The following is a 21,143-nucleotide window of genomic DNA, read 5'->3' as shown; positions in this document are numbered from 1 at the left end:
ACCACATCCACAAAAATTCACTCCCCCCACCACCGATGCAATTAGCAGCAGTGTGTACCATCTACAAGGTGCACTGCAGGAATTCACCAAGGTTCCTTAAACAGCACCTTCCAAACCCACAACCACTACCATCTAGAAGGACAAGGGCAGCAGATAAATGGGAACACCACCACCTGGAAGTTCCCCTCAAAGTCACTCACTGTCCTGACTTGGAAATATATCGCTGTTCCTTCACTGTCGCTGGGTCAAAATCCTGGAACTCCCTTCCTAAGAGCACTGTGGGTGTTCCTGCACCACATGGACTGCAGCGATTCAAGAAGGCAGCTCGCCATCACCTTCTCCAGTGCAATTAGGGTTGGGCAATAAATGCTGGCCCAGTCAGCGAAGCCCACATCCCCTGAATGAATAAATAAAATGTGTCATAGAGGTCTACAGCACAGAAAAAGGCCCTTCCAGCCCATCGAGTCTGCGCCGGTCAAACAAGTACCTAACTATTCTAATCCCATTTGTGGTTGACTCATAAATGCCCTCTGAACAAGGGCAATTAGGGATGGGCAATAAATGATGGCCTAGCCAACAATGCCCACATCCCATGAAGGAATAAAAAATACTTTCTTACTAGGATAAGCCTTCGCTAAGAGTTATTAAATATCTCCTTAAAAGTCTGCCACTGCATCTCTACTGGTCCTACTTTTTAACCTAGTTTCTCAGTTCACTTCAGCTAGCTTTGCTTTCATACCCTAATAATTATCTTTATTCAGATTTAAAACACCTTAGACCTACACTTCTCACCATCAAACTGAACATGAAATTCTATCATGTTATGATTGCTCTCACGTGGAGGCTCCTTTACCATGAGATTATTGATTAATCCTGTCTCATTGCACATTACCAGGGCAAGAGTTGCCTGCTCCCTGGTTGGCTCTGGAACATGCTGCACTAAGAAATTGTCCCACATAGACTCTATGAACACATTTTCCAGGCTATCTTTGCCAATATGATTCACCTAATCTACAGATAGATTAAAGTCACCTATGATTATTGCGGTACCTTTCTTAGATGCTCCATTTGCTTCTTCCTGAATACCCTGTCCTACAGTGCTGTTACTATAAGGGGGCCCGCGCTTGTGGCCCAAACACAATGTGTTATGATCCCAGTTGATGTTACTACTGGACAAGCCAAATCCCAGGATGGAATCCGGCTTGATAGATCCTAACTTTTATTTTTTTGTTTAGATACATGGAGAGTGGCTACTGAACAGAGTCACAGGAGTCAGCTGATGAACTTTTAACAAAGGAATAAAACATTTATTAAACCAGAAAAGACGAAATATATTATAATATGCCTTCACCCACAACTATACCATTACAGATATATACAGATTTGTAAGGATAACACAAGTTACAAAGGTTATCTTATACTCTAATGTTCACAGTAAGTACACAGTCCAGGTAAACCAGTAGGCGACCTGTGGTCAGGCACATCACCCTTTGAAACCAAGTGACAGATGCCAGCCCAAACAGATGCTATGGATTTCTCAGACGCTTATCACACCGTGAGACAACTGGTCTCACTGAACTCCATCTTTCACATGAGGGTTTCCATTCTCCGTTCTTGAAGAACTTGGTCTGGAATCTTCTCTCAAGCAATGTTTTCGCTCAGACACCTTCCACAAGAGTCCACCTCCAGGCTTTCGAACTCTTCTTCTCTCAAATGCTCAGCCATGCCAACAGTACACCACTGCTTCACATGCCCATAGTGAAGAGTTACAGACCTTCAGCTGCCTCCTTGGTCCTTCTGGCTTCTCGCAAGCCTATATTGCTTTAAATCTGTGTCCTGCAGCTTTCCTCTCTTTAAGCCTGAAGCTTGGAGCCTTTGTCCCTGCTCCTTACTTTCACTTCCACAGAACAGAACCTTTTACAGATTCCTGTCCTTGCCCTTTGACTAGACTGTCCCCTTGGAATCTTCCCTGTTCCACTCCCCTTGATTTTGGGACTTTCTTCTTTAGTTTCTGGAACCTGCTTCTGCAGTTTCCTCTTCCATCCAGTCCCTTTGGAGTCCTGGCTTCAATTAAACTCAAAACTGATTTATTCAGTTTTCTTTGTGTGTGTGTGTGTGTGTGTGTGTGTGTGTGTTTTCCTCTCTGAACTCCTGTTGCTGGGCAACAGCACAGTTTTAGCTCTACTCTTGTGTTTATTTTATTCCCTTTCAAGAGTCATAAAATTCATTAGAAATGCAGTTATACAAACAGAGCTTTGGACCTGCTCAAAAATGAAACTAGATCCCAGGTTTCACCTTTCAACCCACAAATAGAAAAAATATATAAATTGAACTTAAACTTAAAGATATACGTTATTGCTAACGCACCCAAATACACATGTAACGTACTTAAACTATCTCTATTTCCAGCAAATGACAGAAATCTGATGATATCTCAAACTTGTGGGGTCCTATCTTGAATTGCAATAACCGGACTAGCAACCCAGAGATTATGAGTCCAAATACCACTAAGGGCATTTTTTTAAAAATTCATTTATGGGATGTGGGTGTCGCTGGCTGGGCCAGCATTTATTGCCCATCCCCAATCGCCCTTGAGAAGGTGGTGGTGAGCTGCCTTCTTGAACCACTGCAGTCCCTGTGGTGTAGGTACAGTGCTGTTAGGGAGGGAGTTCCAGGATCTTGACCCAGTGACAGTGAAGGAACGGTGATATATTTTCAAGTCAGGATGGTGAGTGGCTTGGAGGGGAACTTCCAGGTGGTGGTGTTCCCACATGTCTGCTGCCCAGATGGTAGCATTCATGGGTTTCGAAGGTGCTGTCTAAGGAGCCTTGGTGAAATCAGATTGAATAGTCTGGTAATCTGTGGTGTGGCACCAGAAAAATAAATGGCAGTTTGCATTGCCAGAGTGCAACAGTGGAGGTGTAGCCTCTGTCCAAATCTAATCCTGGCCAATGTCCATTCTTTAGGTTTCTATCAGAAGATAAGCTTTGCTCATTCCCAGAACAGCGGCTGGAGCATTAGCGTTGCAAGGATGGGAATCCTGTGATGCTCCCGAAGCTTTCCTTTTAGTATTGAAAGTGCAAACCCAGGATTTTTCTGTCTCCCTGGCAGGTGATTTGGAAACTGGATCCAATCTCACAGTAAAGTTCATTAGCAATCAGCAGAGTCTGCAGGAGCAGTGCATCAAACTTCAGCTGAAGTCCTGGAGCACTGAAAGGAGCTGATGATTGAAATTCAAGGGATAGAAAGTTGAGTGGGAATGAAATGAACATGTGTTTTGTTTGCAGGGCACTCCGGGCCTGTCACAACAGGGCATTGCTGCAGACACACTGTTGAAAGGAGCAATCAGCAAACTGGCCAATGAGGAATCGGGCAGCCCTGAGCAGTCCAGGGAAGAAGCAATATCAAAAGGCCATGTCATCTACGAAAGTAAGAGTGGCCATATACTCTCATATGATAGTAAGTTCTCTATTTCTTAATTCCTCACATTGGACTTCACACAAAAGTTTCTAAAAGTGTTTTGCTGTCCTCCAAGCTCTTCCCCCACATTCAATCCTTTTAGATTGAGGTCACATTCTTCTGCTCACATGAAACATCAATTGGAAATAAGATGGGTTGGACCTGAAATTTGAAAATAGTTAATGGATCTGGCAGTATCTGTGGAGAGAGCAGTGGAGTTCAAGTTTCAAGTCCGTGACCTTTCATCAGAACTAGGAGAGGGATGAAAGATCATCAACCGGAAACATTAACTCTGTTCTTCTCTCCTTAGATGATAATGGACCTGCTGAAAATTTCCAGCAAGTATTTTGCTTTTGGATGTAAAGTCTCCTGATTCTACATTGCTCTAAGGTGTTAGGAGAGGTGGATGCAGCTCTAAGGTTCCCTTGAGTGGGTTATGGAAGGAAGCATTTTTCCTATGTGTGGCTGCTGTGCACTGGAGGAGGAGGAATTGGAAATCTTGATAGTTCATTAATAAATTCATGCCTTAGTCCCATTCCTAACATCTGTTAATTAAACTTACCTGGAACAACAATAGAGGTGCTACACTGTCTGAATTCCCCTGGATTAGGAAGGAGAAAATCAGCCATTGCTGCTGCTCCCAATCATTGCCCTGTAAGCCTGATGGAAGGTAACATGTGCAGAGATCAGGCAAGGATAGAATTGGGTTTGGCTATGATGCCCCAACAGTTCAATAGCTGACCAACATTCATCGTCTAGATTAACAGATGAAGAGTAGACTAATGGACAAGGGTATTGGAAGTCCAGTAGACAAGGCTCCTTGAAAGGACAGGGAAGGAATAAGTTGGAAGCAATGTTTTAAAAGGGAATGGAAATGTTTATTAACAGGAAATTAGTTTAAAATATTGAACATATTATGCTTGCCTTGCTATGGAAAGAAGCATTTTTCCTATGTGTGGCTGCAGTACAGTGAAGGAGGAGGAACTGGAAATCTTTGAAATTTTTTCAGTTGTGGTGGCCCCAGCCAGGTGCATAGAAAGTAGAAGAGAATGAGGAAGGGCTTGGAGTTTGAGATATAAGGTAAGCTGTCGATAATGAGAAGAGTTGTGGGTCATTGAATACCAGACAATATTTTGCTGGGCGTTTGGGGATTTTTGCTATTCATTCATTTGTTTGACTCTTTCACTGCCAAAATGATAATATTTTGCCACATCATTGAAATGTCACCATTTTAATCTACTTCAGTGTTAAACTGCACCAACATAAGGATGCATTCCATAGATTTTTCACCACATGATGTGGAACTAATCTGATATTTCTTATGTAATTCACTATGAATTGAATCATTTTGTTTGACTTTAGTAACTGTTTATATGAGGCTGGGAATTCTGCAGTGACTAACTCACCTCCTGACTCCCCAGAGCTCGTCCACAATCTACAAGGTACAAGTCAGGAGTGTGATGGAATACTCTCCACCTGCCTGGATGAGTGCAGCTCCAACAACACTCGAAATTCGACACCATCCAGGGCAAAGCAGCCCGCTTGATTGGCACCCCATCCACCATCTTAAACATTTGCTCCCTCCACCTCCGATGCACAGTTGCTACAATGTGTACCATCTACAAGATGCACTGCAGCAACTCACCAAGGCTGCTTCGACGACACCTTCCAAACCCACAACCTCTACCAGCTAGAAGGACGTAGGCAACAGGTGCATGGTAACATCACCACCTACAAGTTCCCTACTGCCACACACCATCCTGACTTGGACCTATATTGCCATTGTGTGAATGGATTTTTAAAATATATTTTGGGTAATATTGTGTTATTCTGTGTTATTGTGTTCACCCAGCAGCTTTGTCACATGACCCATTCTTGGTACTCCGTGCCCATTGGTGCTCACTGACTTGTTAAGAGTTAGTTTAAACAGTTAACAGATAAATAACATAACAGTTAACAGTTATAACAGATAATAGTTTAAAGAGAAATTCAAATCTTCAGTTGTTAGCCAAAAGAATGACATGTCAAACACTATCAGTTAAACTATTTATTTTTCATAGGCAACTTATACTGTAAACTATTGAACAGTTTGCCCCTTTCTACTGTCAATGGCAACTGGAAACCCCAATTTTGTTATATTACTCAGTCTCTTAAGTAGACATCTAATCTCCTGGAACCAATCCAAAGTGTTTCGTAGCTCCCAAAGGTTTACTTCTGTTTTTTTTCCTTTCCCAATACTTGTCAATGTATCAGCAATTACATTGTCACGGTCCGATTACAATCATCTTGTTGACTGGCAATTACATTGTTAAGACAATTGCATTGTTAATACAACTGATGAGCATTGGTTCATCCATAAATGGGTACAGCTGTAACACTCTAGGGGGGGAAAGGAACTGGGAGTTTGTCACTCTTTTGAGCTGGCTGAAGAATAGACCAGCTTGAGATGAAAGACCAGCTTCAGGCTCATTCTACCTTTATATGCAATCATTGGAATTAGCAATACTAACTTCCACTGTGAGAGCTTTCCTGGGGATTCTCCCTCTAGCTTCAGCTAAGAAAACCCTCCAGCCTTGTTTTAACTCCTCACAAACTCGGTCTTCAACCTGCCCCTCTGGATATTTTTGGGTTTATAGAGAAGCTTGTAATCTGATCTCAAAACAGCCCATATCCCTTTCTACATAGCAACGGGAAACACATTAGCCTTGTATCCAAGTACAAATGTTCTTCAGCTATCTCTGAACACCACTGCCTTTCACCTTAGAAGCAAAGGGACAGGTCCCAGCACAACTGTTTACAAGTTGATATCAGTAGCACCTTTCTGGATCTTAGGAAATTCAGGGTCTTCTCAGTGTGGACTTAGAAACAGCTGTCATTATCCCCAGGTGTAAACATCCAACACCTTCATTTCAATAAAATAATTTTTTTTTATTCATTCACCGGATGTGGGCTTTGCTGGCTTGGCCAGCATTTATTGCCCATCCCTAGTTGCCCATGAGAAGGTGGTGGTGAGCTGCCTTCCTGAACTGCTGCAGTCCATGTGGTGTAGGTACACACACAGATCCTTTGATCTTTCACAATTAACCTAGGTTTATTGTCAGATAGACTCCAGCATATGTCACATGACCCCTTTCATTTATCTGAAATTTTAAAGATACAATTGCAAACTATAACACTGTTTCAAACCAAAAGATATAGTCCTAAAACATAATGAACATATAAATCTCCAGACTGACATTCCATGTTCATTGGCTACTCGCTCATCCAGGTTGATACACCATGCCCTCTGGATTTTACAGCGAGTAACTCACCTCCTGACTGCTTTCCACCATCTACAAGGCACAAGTCAGGAGTTTTTTTGGAATACTCACCACTTGCCTGGGTGAGTATGGCTCCAACAGTACTTAAGCTTGACACCATCCAGGACAAAGCAGCCTGTTTGATCAGCATCCCATTCACCACCTTAAACATTCTCTCTCCACCACTGCCACACAGTGGCAGCAGTGTGTGCCATTACAAAATGCACTGCAGCAACTCGCCACGGCTTCTTCAACAGTACCTTCCAAACCCACGACCTCTACACCTAGAAGGAAAAGGGCAGCAGATACATGGCCAGCTGCAAGCTCCCCTCCAAACCACACACCATCCTGACTTGGAACTATATCACTGTCGCTAGGTCAAAATTCTGGAACTCTCTCCCTAACAGCACTGTGGGTGTACCTACGCCGCATGAACTGTAGCAGTTCAAGAAGGCTGCTCACCACCATCTTCTCAAGGACAATTAGGGTTGGACAATAAATGCTGACCTAACCAACGATGCTCATATCCCACAGACGAGTTAAAAAACTGATGCATTCATCTCTTTGCTGTCAATGGGATCTTACCATGTACAAAATGGCATGACATTTGCATATATAAGTCATGGTACGTCAGAATAATTCATTCTTTGTGGAGCTGCTGGAGATGTGATAAGGTGTCCTGCGAGTCTTTATATTCCTGTCACTTGTTCTTGTCGAAAGAACGTGCAGGGTTGCAGGGGAGTGGGACTAGATAGAAGGCTCTTTCAGAGAGCCAGTGCAGACTCGATGGACCAAATGGCCTCCTCCTGCACTGTTAAAGACTCCGCAGATGCTGTCAGACCTGCTGAGTTTTTCCAGGTATTTTTGTTTTTGCTGTGATTCTATAATTGTTCTTCATTCCACCAGCTATAAAAAACATACGAGAGGGAACCAGGAGTCCCAGAACAGGCCATGAGGTCCACGGGGTCAAGCGGACCTATGACCTAATGGAAAGTGGATTAAGTCGAGTCCCAGTGCGTGAGTCCTCAGTGTCTGCACCTTATGAAGGTACGACTGTGTGGATGTGTGTCATTGTCTGATATTTCAGCTAGCGTTTCCTTTCCGTTAATTTGCATAATTGCATCAGGTATCTTGACTTTGGACCATGGTGTTAGTCTCCAGGAACTAGTATCAAAGGGCTGAGGAGAAAGAATTCACTGAAGCTCCTATGTGCCTCCAGCATAAATAACCATCCAATATGTTACCTTTTGGGCACTTTCAGGGGAGATTGTATTTTACCCTCTTGCACACAAGGTTTTAATTTTAGGATTATAGGTCTGATCCGTTTGAAAAAGAATGCTTCAAATGCTGTTCTTGTTTGATCAGTTCTATCAACTTCCATCCACTGGGGAGGGTTGAGGTATTTCAACTATTTGCTGAACAGAGACTCACTCCCTGGATTTGCAGGTTAACCATACGCATGAAATGGTGCAACTTTCATTACATTTGGCCTGTAATTACTTAGCCTTTTGTTAATGATTTATTCCATGTTTCTACTGTAGCTATTGAGGAATTAGTTGTCTCTTCTGTAAAAAGAAATGTCAGTAATAATTTAGTAGCAGAAAAGAAGAGCAGCGGCCTTGGTAAGTAGGACCCGGTGAGTAAATTAGAGAAGTGTGATATTTTTAAATAAGTTGCTATACTTGGATTTAACTGAGAAGCGCCAAGTATAAGGGAAATTTAGGGCCAATATTATAAAGTAATATAAATAATCCAAAGTAGAACAAAGTTAACATAAGGGAAGTAGAGTTAAGACATGGCAGGGCAGCTCAGTAGAGTGGAATGTGTTTCCTGTATTATGTGCAAAGTCATGGATGCTACCGGTGTCCTAGATGCAGGAAGTGCTGCCAGCTGCAGAAACTTGAGCTCCAGATTTCAGAGCTTAAGCAGTGGCTGGAGTCACTGTGGCACATCCGCGAAGCTGAGAGCTACGTGGATAGCACGTTCAGAGGGGTGGTCGAACTACAGCTTAAGGACCTGGAGACAGAGAGGGAATGGGTGACCACCAGGCAGCCCAAGAGAGGTAGGCAGGTAATGCAGGAGTCCCCTGGGGCCCCGTTCACAAACCGGTTTTCCGTTTTGGAAGCTGGTGAGGGAGCTGGTTCCTCAGAGGAGTGCAGTCAGAGCCAAGGCTGTAGCACCACAAGTGGCTCGGCTGTACAGGAGGGGAGGCAGAAGAAAGAAAGAGAAATAGTGATAGGGGATTCATTGGTTGGGGGAGCAGACAGGTGTTTCTATGGCTGCAGATGTGACTCCAGGATGGTATGTTGCCTCCCTGGTGCCAGGGTCAAGGATGTCACAGAACGGCTGCAGGGCATTCATCTGGGGAAGGGTGAACAGCCAGAGGTCATGGTCCACATTGGTACCAATGACTTAGGTAGGAAGGGGATGTGGTCCTGCAATCAGAATTTGGGGAGCTAGGTGTAAAATTAGCAAGCAGAACCTCAAACGTAGCAATCTCCAGATTACTCTCAGTGCCACGTGCCAGTGAGTACAGAAATGGGAGAATAAGACAGGTGAATGCGTGGCTGGAAAGATGGTGCAGGAGGGAGGGGACACTGGGACTATCTCTGGGGAGATGAAACCTGTACAGGCCGGACAGGTTGCACCTGAACAGAGCTGGGACTGAGTTCCATGCGGGTCGTTTTGCTAGTGCTTTTGGGAGGGCTTTAAATAAACTCAGCAGGGGTGTGGGAACCAGGAGAGAATATTAGAGAGGAATACCAGGGTGCACAAAATAGTGGGAGAGACAGATAGCACTAGTATAGAGAATAGTAAGTTCATAGATGAAGTTGGGGTGAGGGAGAAAATAACAAAATCTAAACCAGCATATGTATGTGAATGCATGGTGTATAGTAAATAAGATTGGGGAGTTACAAGCGCAGATTGCCATGTGGAAGTATAATGTTGTGGCAATAACAGAGACCTGGCTCAAGGAAGGGCAGAACTGGGAGCTAAATATTCCCAGGTACAAGGTGTTCAGAAAAGATAGGAAAGGAGGAGGGATGGCAGTATTGGTTAAGTGGAGCATTGCAGTGCTGGAGAAAGAGGATGTCCCAGAGGGTTCAAGCACAGAATCAATTTGGCTAAAGTTAAGGAACAAAAAGGGTACAATTACATTGCTCGGTGTAGTCTATAGACCACCAACTAGTGAGAAGAACAAATCTGCAGGGTAATTACAGAGAGATGCAGGCATTATAGAGTAGTTATAATGGGTGACTTTAATTACCCAGATGTAGACTGGAACATTGGTAATGTAAAGGGCGGAGAGGGGCCGAAGTTCCTAGATTGTGTTCAGGAAAATTTTCTACAACATTATGTGTCCAATCCAACAAGAAAAGACCACTGTTGAACCTAGTTCTTGGAAATGAGGCAGGCCAAGTAGATCAAGTGTCAGTAGGGGAACATTTAGGAGACAGTGATCATTGTATTGTACATTTTAGGATGATGATAGAAAAGGACGATAGGCAATCCAGAGTAAGAATAATTAACTGGACGAGAGCCAACTTCAATGGGGCAAGAACGGAACTGGGCCAGATAGACTGGAATGAAAGATTGGCAGGAAAAACTGTAGCTGAACAATGGGCTACCTTCAAAAAAGAGTTGTTTTGGGCACAGTCAAGGTGTATTCCATCAAAAGGCGAAAGATAGGACAGACAAATCCAGAGCTCCCTGGATGAAAAAGGAGATAGAAATTAAGATAAAGAAAAAAAAGTGTGCTTATGACAGGGGTCAGGTAGAAAATACTACTAAGAGCCAAGAAAAATACAGAAGGTTCAGGGGGAAGGTGAAAAAGCATATTAGAGAAGTGAAGAGGGATTATGAGAAAAGACTGGCAGACAACATAAAGGGGAATCCCAAAGTCTTCTTTGGGAATATAAATAGTAGAAGGGTGGTAAAAGGAGGAATAGGGCCAATTAGGGACCTAAAAGGGAATTTACACATGGACGAAGGGGCCACGGCTGAGGTATTAAATGAATACTTTGCATCCGTCTTTACCAAGGAGGTAGATGTTACCCAGGCCATGGTGACAGATAAGGAAACTCTGTCACTAGAAGGGTTCAAAATTGATAAGGAGGAAGTGTTGAATCGTGTCAGTATTTAAAGTTGACAAGGCACCGGGACGGTTTGAGATGCATCCACGGATATTGAAGGAAGGGAGAGTAGAAATTGCAGGAGCACTGGCCATAATTTTTCAGTCTTCCCTAGACTCAGAGGAGGAGCCAGAGGACTGGAGAATTGCAGACATTACGCCCTTGTTCAAAAAAGATTATAAGGATAAGCCCAATTACAGATCAGTCAGTTTAACTTCAGCGGCGAGCAGGATTCTAGAAACAATTATTCAGGATAGAATTAGTAGTCACGTGGAAAAATACGGGTTGATAAGGAAGAGCCAGCATGGATTTCTAAAGGGAAAATTGTGTTTAACTTCTTGCTTTTTTTGAAGAGGAAACAGAAAAGGTCAATGAGGGTAATGTTGCTGATGTGATGTACATGGACTTTCAAAAGGCATTTGATACAGTGCCACACAACAGACTTGAGAAAAGTTATTGCTCATGGAATGAAAGGGACAGTGGCAACGTGGATACAAAATTGGCTGAAGAATAGGAAGCAGAGAGTAATGGTCAGTGGATATTTTTCGGGCTGGAGGAAGGTTTGTAGTGGAGTTCCCCAGGGGTCGGTATTGGGACCCTTGCTTTTCCTCGTATATGTTAATGACCTAGGTCTTGGTGTGCAGGGGACAATTTCAAAGTTTGCAGATGATACAAAGATTGGGAGTGTTGTAAACTGGGAAGAGGACAGTGTAGAACTTCAAAAAGCCATAGTTGGTGGAATGGGCAGATAGGTGGCAGATGAAGTTCAATGCGGAGAAGCGTGAGGTGATGCATTTTGGTCAGAAGAACATGGACAGACATTATAAAATAAGGGGTGAAATTTTCAAGAAGGTCCAGGAGCAGAAAGACCTGGGTGTATATTTGCAGAGAGCATTGAAAGTGGCAGGACAAGCGGAGAGAGCAGTTAATAACGCATATAATATGCTGGGCTTTATTAATAGGGGCATGAAGTACAAGAGCAAGGAGGTTATGCTGAATGTATATAAGATACTCTTTAGACCTCAGCTGGAGTATTGTGTACAGTTCTGGGCGCCACATTATAGGAAAGATGTGAACACATTAGAGAGAGTGTAGAAGAGGTTTACAAGAATGGTTCCAGGGATGAGAAACTTCAGTTACAAAGATAGATTGGAGAGGTTGGGACTGTCCTCCTTGGAGAGAAGAAGACTAAGAGGAGATTTGATAGAGTTGCTCAAAATCATGAGGGGGCTGGACAGAGTAGATAGGGAGAAGCTGTTCCCGCTCATAAAGAATCGAGATTGAGAGGGCACAGATTTAAAGTGATTTGCAAAAGAAGCAAATGTTATGTGAGAAAAAACTTTTTCACACAATGAGTGGTTCGGGTCTGGAATGCACTGCCTGGAAGTGTGGTGGAGGCAGGTTCAACCGAGGCATTCAAGAGGGCATTAGATGGTTATTTGAATAGAAACAATGTGCAGGAGTACAGGGAAAGGCATGGCAATGGCAGTTGATCATAATATCATTTGGAGAGCCGGTGCAGACACAATGGACCGAAAGGCCCCTTCTGAGCTGTTAAAATTCTGTGATTGAAAATCAGCCCTGTTTTCCTGATACAGGTCTCATCAGTCGTGCGAGGGAAAGCCCACATTTATCAGAATCCAAAGACAGGACAGTTCCATCAGGATCAATAATGCAGGGTAAGCTTCCTCTTCAGTTCCTGTCAGGCACATCGATTTCGACCAGATCAGAGCACCTTGAAATATCTAAATGGCATTTGGATTGTGGCTTATAGGTGTTGAACTGTACTGTGCTTCATGAAACTGTATATGTTGAAGCTTGATTGGATCAGGAACAAAAGACTTGAGATGTCTGGATCCTGTTTAAAATACTTTTTTGTTCTATATTCAATTATTTTTCTCTGCTTGCGAAAGCTATCAAACAGTGTCTGCGAGTATAATTCAGGTTATATTTTATGCATTAAGTGCCATATCTTGTTCTTTGGAAACTGCAGGAATAAATACAATGTGTTCCTTACCACTGTTTAAAATGCTGATGACCCAGAGCATTTGCACTGAGCCCTTTATCCCACCAAAGTAATTCAGAGCATTGACTAGCCTTCACAATCCTTCTACTCACTTAAAAATTTATGGTATTTAAGTGTTTCCTTGTTTGTAATGCTGTTCTGTTAGGTACACCAAGAGCCTCCAATGAGACCTTTGAAGAAGGCATGAAGTACAGTAAACAGATTAAACGGGAAAGCCCACCACTGCGAACTTTCGAGGGGTCCATCACGAAAGGCAAACCTTACGAGGGAGTCACCACCATTAAAGAGATGGGTCGCTCAATCCATGAAATTCCAAGACAAGAAAGTCGCAAAACCCCAGAAATGGTACAGACCGGCCGGTCGATCGTGGAAGGATCTATATCTCAGGTATCTCTTCCCTTTCTGCAATCTATCAAAATCTTATTCCTATATTTATTATATATTTTAATAAAACAAATATAGTTGCATTAAAAGTATTGTATAATCCTGATCTACACATCTGCAGACCTTTGATCTCTATTTGCTGGAGTCAGTCCTTGGGTCAGTTTATTTAAGTTGTTGCTGTGGCATAGTGTGTATCACTGATTCAGAAGAATGGTTTCAAGCCCCACTCCAGAACTTCAGCCCATAATCCAGGCTGACACTTCTGGGTCAGTACTGAGCGAGTGCTGCACTGTCGGATAGTGAATACTGAGGGAGAGCTGCACTGTTGGAGGGACAGTACTGAGGGAGTGCTGCACTGTTGGAGGGACAGTACTGAGGGAATGCTGCACTGTCAGAAGGACAGTACTGAGGGAGTGCTGCACTGTCGGAGGGACAGTACTGAGGGAATGATGCACTGTTAGAGGGACAGTACTGAGGGAATGCTGCACTCTCAGAGGGACAGTACTGAGGGAATGCTGCACTGTCAGAGGGACAGTACTGAGGGAGTGCTGCACTGTTGGAGGGGCAGTACGGAGGGAGTGCTGCAATGTCGGAGAGGCAGTACTGTTGGAGGGTCAGTATTGAGGGAGTGCTGCACTGTTGGTGGGTCAATACTGGGGGAGTGCTGCACTGTCAGAGGTGCCATCTTTCTTACCGGACACAAGAACAAGACTTTAACTGCCCTCTCAGCTAAACATAGTATCCCACGGCACTATTTACAGTGCAGGATGATTCTCCCTGATGCTGTGGTCAGTATTTATCCCTCAACCAAAATCATCTAAAACAGATTTACTTGTCATCCTTCTTGTGGACCTTGATTTTCAAATTGGGTGTGAAGCTTTTGGGGGCATTTTGAGGATATGAAAGGTGCTTATATAAATACATGTTATTTCTTAATGAAGGATGACATTATTGGGGGAAAGACACTGAGTAGGTTTAGTTCCTCTCTCCTTGAGTTGCTCCAGGAATAGATTAAGGTACCAATGATTAACTGTACACTTTTAAATTCTGGAAAATTCTGTGCTTTGTGTTTGTTACTTCTAAGTGACACACATTGCAACAGGGTGTGAATTGGAATGCAGAGCCCCTGGGTGTCACTCAGTCTTGACAAAGGAGACTAATCATTGGGAAACCAAAGGGAAATAATTAGGATAAAATCCAGCTGAAAGCTAAAAAACTAAAGCACGTGGTGGTGCTGGGTCTGCTGGCAAATGGCCAAGGAGAAGGCATACTGCTGACAGGCACTGCATCCACCAAAATGGCAAACCAGGCACTTCTGTTTACCGGCCAGTAGGTATTACCAAGCTTCAACTCGCAGTGCATTGAACTACAAGTGGTATGTACAAGGTGGCATCATACCATCTGAGTCTAATGTAGACTAATGGGTACAAATTGTTTGCTATGATTAGTCAACAACTCTGTTATTATCCTGGTACAAAGTGATTACCAGAATGGACCTTGGTCTTTTTTTTTGTCCAGTTGTTCATATCTACACAGACCTGTTCCTAGGAGGTTTACTGAAGAAGGTGGTGACTCAGTGATTTGAGCCCACTTTCTGGACGTTCTTTGTTTAAAACCCTTGTTTAAAGATTTTAAGTTGAGTCCAATGTAACTACATGGAGCAAATGTCCTAGAGAGTAAGGAAGGGACCTCAGGCCTATTCTAACTCAGTTAGAGAGGGTGGAATTTATTTCAGTAAATGACAGACATGGGCCAGGATCTTTAGGGTGGGGGTCGGGGCCCACTCGCCGACACGTAAAAGGACGCGGGATGACGTTGGGCGGAACTCCTGACATCACCCCGCGTCATTTCAATTTTCAGGTCGGTGGGGGCACAGCCGAATCAGCTGCGCACCAGCCGACCTGTCAACGGCCTACTGAGGCCATTTAAAAAGTAATTGAGATAATTAATGGACATGCCCGTCCAACCTTAAGGTTGCAGGCAGGCCGGGAGCCCTGGCGGGCTTCAGAAAAAGCATGAAACCTCATTTACGGGCAGGATGAGGTTTCATGAGGGTTTTTAAAATTTTAATAAATGTATGCTTTAAAGTGATGGACATGTCCCAACTCATGTGACAGCGTCACATGAGGGGACATGTCAGGGAAATTTTATTTTTGCAACTGCATCATTTTTAAATTTGGCACCGATCTCCCTGAGGCAGCGCTTAGCCACAGGGAGATAAGTGCGCTCTTTCCTTGCATGCGCGAAAGAGCGCACTCTTGGCTGAGGAATCCCCCCCCCCCCCCCCGCACAGGGAGCACATAGCGCTTCCTAGTGCTTCCTAGCGGAAGTCACGCTGGGCGGGCCTTAATTGGCCCACCCATGTAAAATGGCAGCACGCCCCCAATCAGGAGCGCCGATCGGAGGCGCGCCTGCTCCTGCACTTCCCCCCTAACGGGGGGAAAATTCTTCCCATGATAAATTTAAATTCAATTTTTAAGACTTTTGAAAGCATGATTAATTTAGAAGCGTTAACTTGGTAAACCGATAAGGTCCCACACAGGAGGTTAGTAAACAAAATTAGAGCACATCGGATAGTGGGTAATATACTGGCATGGATTAAGGGTTGGTTAACGGGATTGGAATAAATGGATCATTCTCAGGATGACAGGCTGTGACTAATGGGGGACTGCAAGGATCAGTTCTTGGGGCCCCAGCTGTTCACAATCTATCAATGATTTGAATGTGGGGACCAAATGTAATATTTCCAAATTCGCGGATGAGACAAAACTAAGTGGGAATGTGAGTTGTGAGGAAGATGCAAAGCGGCTTCAGGGGAATTTGGACAGGCTTAGTGAGCGGGCAGAAACATGGCACATCGAATATAATGTGAAAAAGTATGAAGTTATCCACTTTGGTAGGAGGAACGGAGGTGCAAAGTATTTCTTAAAATGGTGAGAGATTGGGAAGTGTTGATGTTCAAAAGGAACCTGGGTGTTCTTGTTCATAAGTCACTGAAAGCTAACATGCAGGTGCAGCAAGCAACTAGGGAGGTAAGTGGTATGTTGGCCTTTATTGCAAAGGATGGCAGGACTGTTTTATGAGGATGGATTGAGGAGATTGGGACTTTATTCTCTAGAGTTTAGAAGAATAAGAGGTGATCTCATTGAAACTTACAGAATTCTTATAGGGCGTGACAGGGTAGATGCAGAAAGGATGTTTCCCCTGGCTGGGGAGACTAGAACCAGGGGACACAGTCTTAGAATAAGGGGCAGGTCATTTAGGACTGAGATGAGGAGGAATTTCTTCACTCAGTGGGTAGTGAATCTTTGGTTTTCTCTACCCCAGAGGGCTGTGGAAGCTCTGTCACTAAGTATGTTCAGGACAGAGATCGATAGATTTCTAGATATGAATAATATTAAGGGATATGGGGATTCCGCAGGAAAATGGCGTTGAGGTAGATGATCTGCCAAGATCTAGTTGAATGGCGGAGCAGGCTCGTGGGGCTAAATGGTCTGTAATGATGGAACTGTATAAAACACTGGTTAGGCCACAGCTGGAATTTTGTGTACAGTCCTGGTCACCACATTACAGGAAGGACGTAATTGTTCTGGAGAGAGTACAGAGGAGATTTACAAGATTGCTGCCAGGGCTTGAAAATTGCAGCTATGAGGAGAGATTGGATAGATGAGGGTCGTTTTCCTTAGAGCAGAGGAGGCTGAGGTGTGACCTAATTGAGGTGTACAAAATTATGAGGGGCCTAGATAGGGTAGACAGGAAAGACTTGTTTCCCCCTAGCTGAGGGGTCAATTACCAGGGGGCATAGATTTAAGGTGATTGGTAGAAGGATTAGATGGGACATGAGGGAAAACTTTTTCACCCAGTGGATGGTGGGCATCTGGGATTCACTGCCTAAGTTGGTGGTTGAGGCTGAAATGCTCAACTCATTTAAAAGGTACCTGGATTTGCATCTGAAGTGCTGTAACCTGCAAGGCTACGGACCAGGTGCTGGAAAATGGGATTAAAATGAGCAGCTAGTTTCTTTTTCGGCATTTTCTAGCTGGCACAGACAAGATGGGCTGAATGGCCTCTTTCTGCGCTAACTTTTTTATGGTTCTATGTTCCCATACTGCCAGGCAGTCTTCTAAAGTACAGAAAGTAAGAGTGAGGGCAAAGTCCCCAATTTTAAGAATCCTGTGCCTGAAATAACTAATTTTGTGTTGTTATAGGGAACCCCAGTGAAGCACGAGGGCCAGTCTGCTATTAAACATGATGTAAAGTCTCTGATAACAGCATCCAGCAAACACCCACACCCCATGCACCAGCTGGAGATGATCTCGGAGGGCGTGAAGGTTGTGGAAAGGAAGTATGAAGACATGAAGCCTGCTGACCAGTTACGGGGCCGTCACAGCGCGGTGGTCAGTTCTGGAACCTCGGTGCTCAGGTCAACAATGCACGAAGCTTCAAAATCTCAGCTGAGTCCGGGCCTCTATGAAGATCCCAATGCAAGGAGGACCCCATTGGGATATCCTGGCTTCATTCCCAGGGGCCCACCAATGGTCAGCAGACCACAAGAAGGTAAACTCGTGTGGCTTTCATTGCTCGATCCATTTGGGAGTAAAAACAATAAGGATGTCCTGTGATTATTTCTGAAGGCCAATGTTGTACAAATAAGTAATATAAGATTAATTTATTTATTCATGTGGAGTGTAAATTAACTAAGTGCAGTAACATCTCAGCACTGGCCTCACTGCTGATGCATATAAGCCCTTATGTCCTATGATTGCAGGTGTTATGACTTCAGGGAAGTCGACTGGCCATGAAAGGAAGACCACGCTGGTTCCAACACAGAGAGAGAACATGTCTGTTAAGTCCCCAGTCTCTGTGGTGGACCCATCGGCAACTCTCAGCCCTTACGACTCTCTACATGGACGAGGAAACCCTGAATATAGAAGCCATGTTCCTCACCCCTTCGAGCAGACGATGGCTTTCCACCGAGCATTAGACCCAGGTAAGGGCATTTGATGATGGGAGCTGGAAAGTACTAGTGGATGTTCCATATCTGCCCTTGTGGGTATTTTTATCGAAGATCACCTCAGATGGATAATGGTCAGCAATGATTAGGATTATCCTCACTTTTGTCTTGAATTTTTTTATTTTCTTGAAAGCACAGCATCATACTGCGAGATATCACAACAGCATTGCCAGTAAATGACATTTAAGTCACAGACCTAGGTGGGATCAGGGTTTCAGTAAAACATATACAGACTTTTCCTGGGTTTTCAGTCTATAATTACAATGGTTTATTCAAGTGCATTATATATCATGTGATAGTATCTGTCCCGGTTAGCCTAGCTGTCGCTATATTCTCCTCACAGTCCTGTCATTGCAGGTGTGAGGGTTGCAACCACATTAATTCAATGATTTGACTGCACTATACAGAGACAGTAAACTTCTGATAGCTATCCTGCCCCCAGTCCAGTCTTTGTATGACAGGATTAAGGGAACCAAAGCAATGTAAATAGTATTTGAGTGTTGATCAGTGAACACAGGCTGCTGGCTGTGGCAGGCAGCTATGGTATCCTTGTTCTGAAGTTCTTGTTGCTTTTCCTTTCAGCTTACCTGTTTCCCCGGCAGCTTTCTCCTAACCCCAGTTACTCAAATCACTATCAGCTGTATGCAATGGAGAACACACGACAGACCATCCTCAATGACTATATCACTTCCCAACAAATGCAAGTTATCACCAAGCCAGACGGCACCAGGGGAATGTCGCCACGAGAATCTTTAGGTGTCCCCTATGCTGCTGGATCCAGAGGTGAGATCCTGTTTGTTTGTTCATTAAATGAAGCTTTGTTTTGAATTCTGGACTAATGAAAGTGCCTGAATTACAGCAATCATCGAATTGGGACCAGTGTCGCACACAATACTGGTGCCAGGTGGGAGCAGTACCCCTCCTATGGACAGAATAACCTACATCCCAGGGAACCAAGCCCCTTACCCAGGCAGATACAACCACTCCCCAATATCACCAGGTAAGAATACCATTTGGAACCTTACTAACAGAATTTTTTAACCAATTATGACTGAATTCAATATAAATTAAAACCATGATTACAGCAATGACAACACCTTGACCTTGTGCAAACACATGCAGCAAAGCCAGAGAGTCCCAACGGCTGTGTTGCCTAGCTGGTACCAAGGTTAAGGACATCTCTTCTGGGCTGGAGAGGAACTAGGAGTGGGAGGGGAAGAATCCAGTTGTCATGGTACATGCAGGTGCCAATGACATAGGTAGGACTAGGAAAGAGGTTCTGCTGAGGGACTACGAGCAGCTCGGAGCTAAATTAAAAAGCAGAACCACAAAGATAATAATCTCTGGATTACTACCTGAGCCACGTGCAAATTGGTGTAGGGTAAATAAGATTACAAAGGTAAATGCGTGGCCCAAAGATTGGTGTGGGAGAAACGGGTTTCGATTCATGGGGCACTGGCACCAGTACTGGGGAAAGAGAGAGCTGTTCTATCGGTACGGGCTTCATTTGAACCATGCTGGGACCAGTGACCTGGTGAATCGTATAACTAGGGTTGTAGATAGGACTTTAAACTAATTAGTTAGGGGGAGGGTTCAATTGAAGGGAAGTTTAAAAAATTAAAAAGAAACAAGAAAGCAGAGGTGCAGGGTAGTGAAGAAGTGAACGATAACCAAAGTGTGACAGGAAGGGGCAGAAAATATAAGCCGAAGAGTGCAGCAGAAATTAGAATCAGAATGAGTAATAATGGTAAAAGTCAAAACTTAAGGCTCTTTATCTGAATGCATGCAGCATTTGTAATAAGATAGATGAGTTGATGACACGAATAGAAATAAATTAATATGACTTGATAGTATTACAGAGACATGGTTGCAGGGTGGCCAAGACTGGAAACTCAATATTCAAGAGTATTCGACATTCCAGAAAAATAGACAAAAAGGAAAAGGAGGTCGGGTAGCTTCGTTAATAAAGGAAGGTATCAGTGCGGTGGCGAGTAGTGATATAGGTGCAATAGATCGTGATGTGGAATCAGTTTGGGTGGAAATAAGGAATAGCAAGGGGAAGAAGTCACAGGTGGGAGTCGTCTATAGGCCCTCAAAGTGTTGCCCCACTGTAGGACAAAGTATAAATTGGGAAATAATGCAGGTGTGTAAGAAGGGCACTACAATTGTCATGGGTGATTTTAATCTGCATATTGACTGGACAAATCAGATTGGCAGGGGTAATATGGAAGATGAATTTGTAGAGTGCATCAGGGATTGTTTCTTAGAGCAATACCTGGGAACAGGCTATTTTAGATCTAGCAATGTGTAATGAACTGGGATTAATAAGAGATCTCATAGTTAAGGATCCTCCAGGGGGTAGCGATCACAACGTGGTAGAATTTCAAATTCAGTTTGAGGGTAAGTAACTCAGGTCTCAAACCTGTGTCCTCAACTTAAATAAGGGCAATTACAGAGGTATGAAGAAAGAGTTGTCTAAAGCAGGCTGGGAAAATAGACTAAGGGGAAGGTCAGTGGGTGAACAGTGGCAGACATTTAAGCAGATATTTCATAACGCTCAGCAAAAACCTATCCCGGTCAAAAAGAAGGACTCAATGAGAAGGATGAACCACCTGTGGTTAACAAAGGCAATCAAGGAGAGTATCCTATCAAAAACTAAGGCATACAAAGCAGCAAAAACTAGTGGTAGGCCAGAGGATTGGGAATTTTTTAGGAGCCAGCAGCGGATGACTAAAAAGCTAATAAAGAGGGAGAAAATTGATTATGAAAGCAAATTGGCAAGAAATATAAAAACAAACAGAAAGAGCTTCTACGGGTATATAAAAAGA

General features: G+C 43.7%; 1 protein-coding gene across 14 annotated transcripts in view; it reads left to right on the top strand.

Moving 5' to 3' along the window:
- ncor1 (nuclear receptor corepressor 1) overlaps positions 1 to 21,143 on the top strand; it is a 399,352-nt gene that overhangs the window by 327,587 nt on the left and 50,622 nt on the right. For 13 of the 14 annotated variants that reach the window (XM_078548371.1, XM_078548367.1, XM_078548369.1 and 10 more), the window contains 8 exons: positions 3,288 to 3,459; positions 7,665 to 7,805; positions 12,490 to 12,570; positions 13,063 to 13,304; positions 17,510 to 17,858; positions 18,070 to 18,291; positions 18,898 to 19,098; positions 19,175 to 19,315. In XM_078548371.1, coding sequence (XP_078404497.1) covers positions 3,288 to 3,459; positions 7,665 to 7,805; positions 12,490 to 12,570; positions 13,063 to 13,304; positions 17,510 to 17,858; positions 18,070 to 18,291; positions 18,898 to 19,098; positions 19,175 to 19,315 — 1,549 coding nt within the window. The remainder of the gene's footprint in view (positions 1 to 3,287; positions 3,460 to 7,664; positions 7,806 to 12,489; positions 12,571 to 13,062; positions 13,305 to 17,509; positions 17,859 to 18,069; positions 18,292 to 18,897; positions 19,099 to 19,174; positions 19,316 to 21,143) is intronic. The other variant, XM_078548362.1, reaches the window with a different exon arrangement.

This window comes from Cetorhinus maximus, chromosome 9 (assembly GCF_964194155.1).
Source record: "Cetorhinus maximus chromosome 9, sCetMax3.hap1.1, whole genome shotgun sequence".
NCBI lineage: Eukaryota > Metazoa > Chordata > Chondrichthyes > Lamniformes > Cetorhinidae > Cetorhinus > Cetorhinus maximus.
This window is presented reverse-complemented; position numbering and strand designations above follow the sequence as displayed.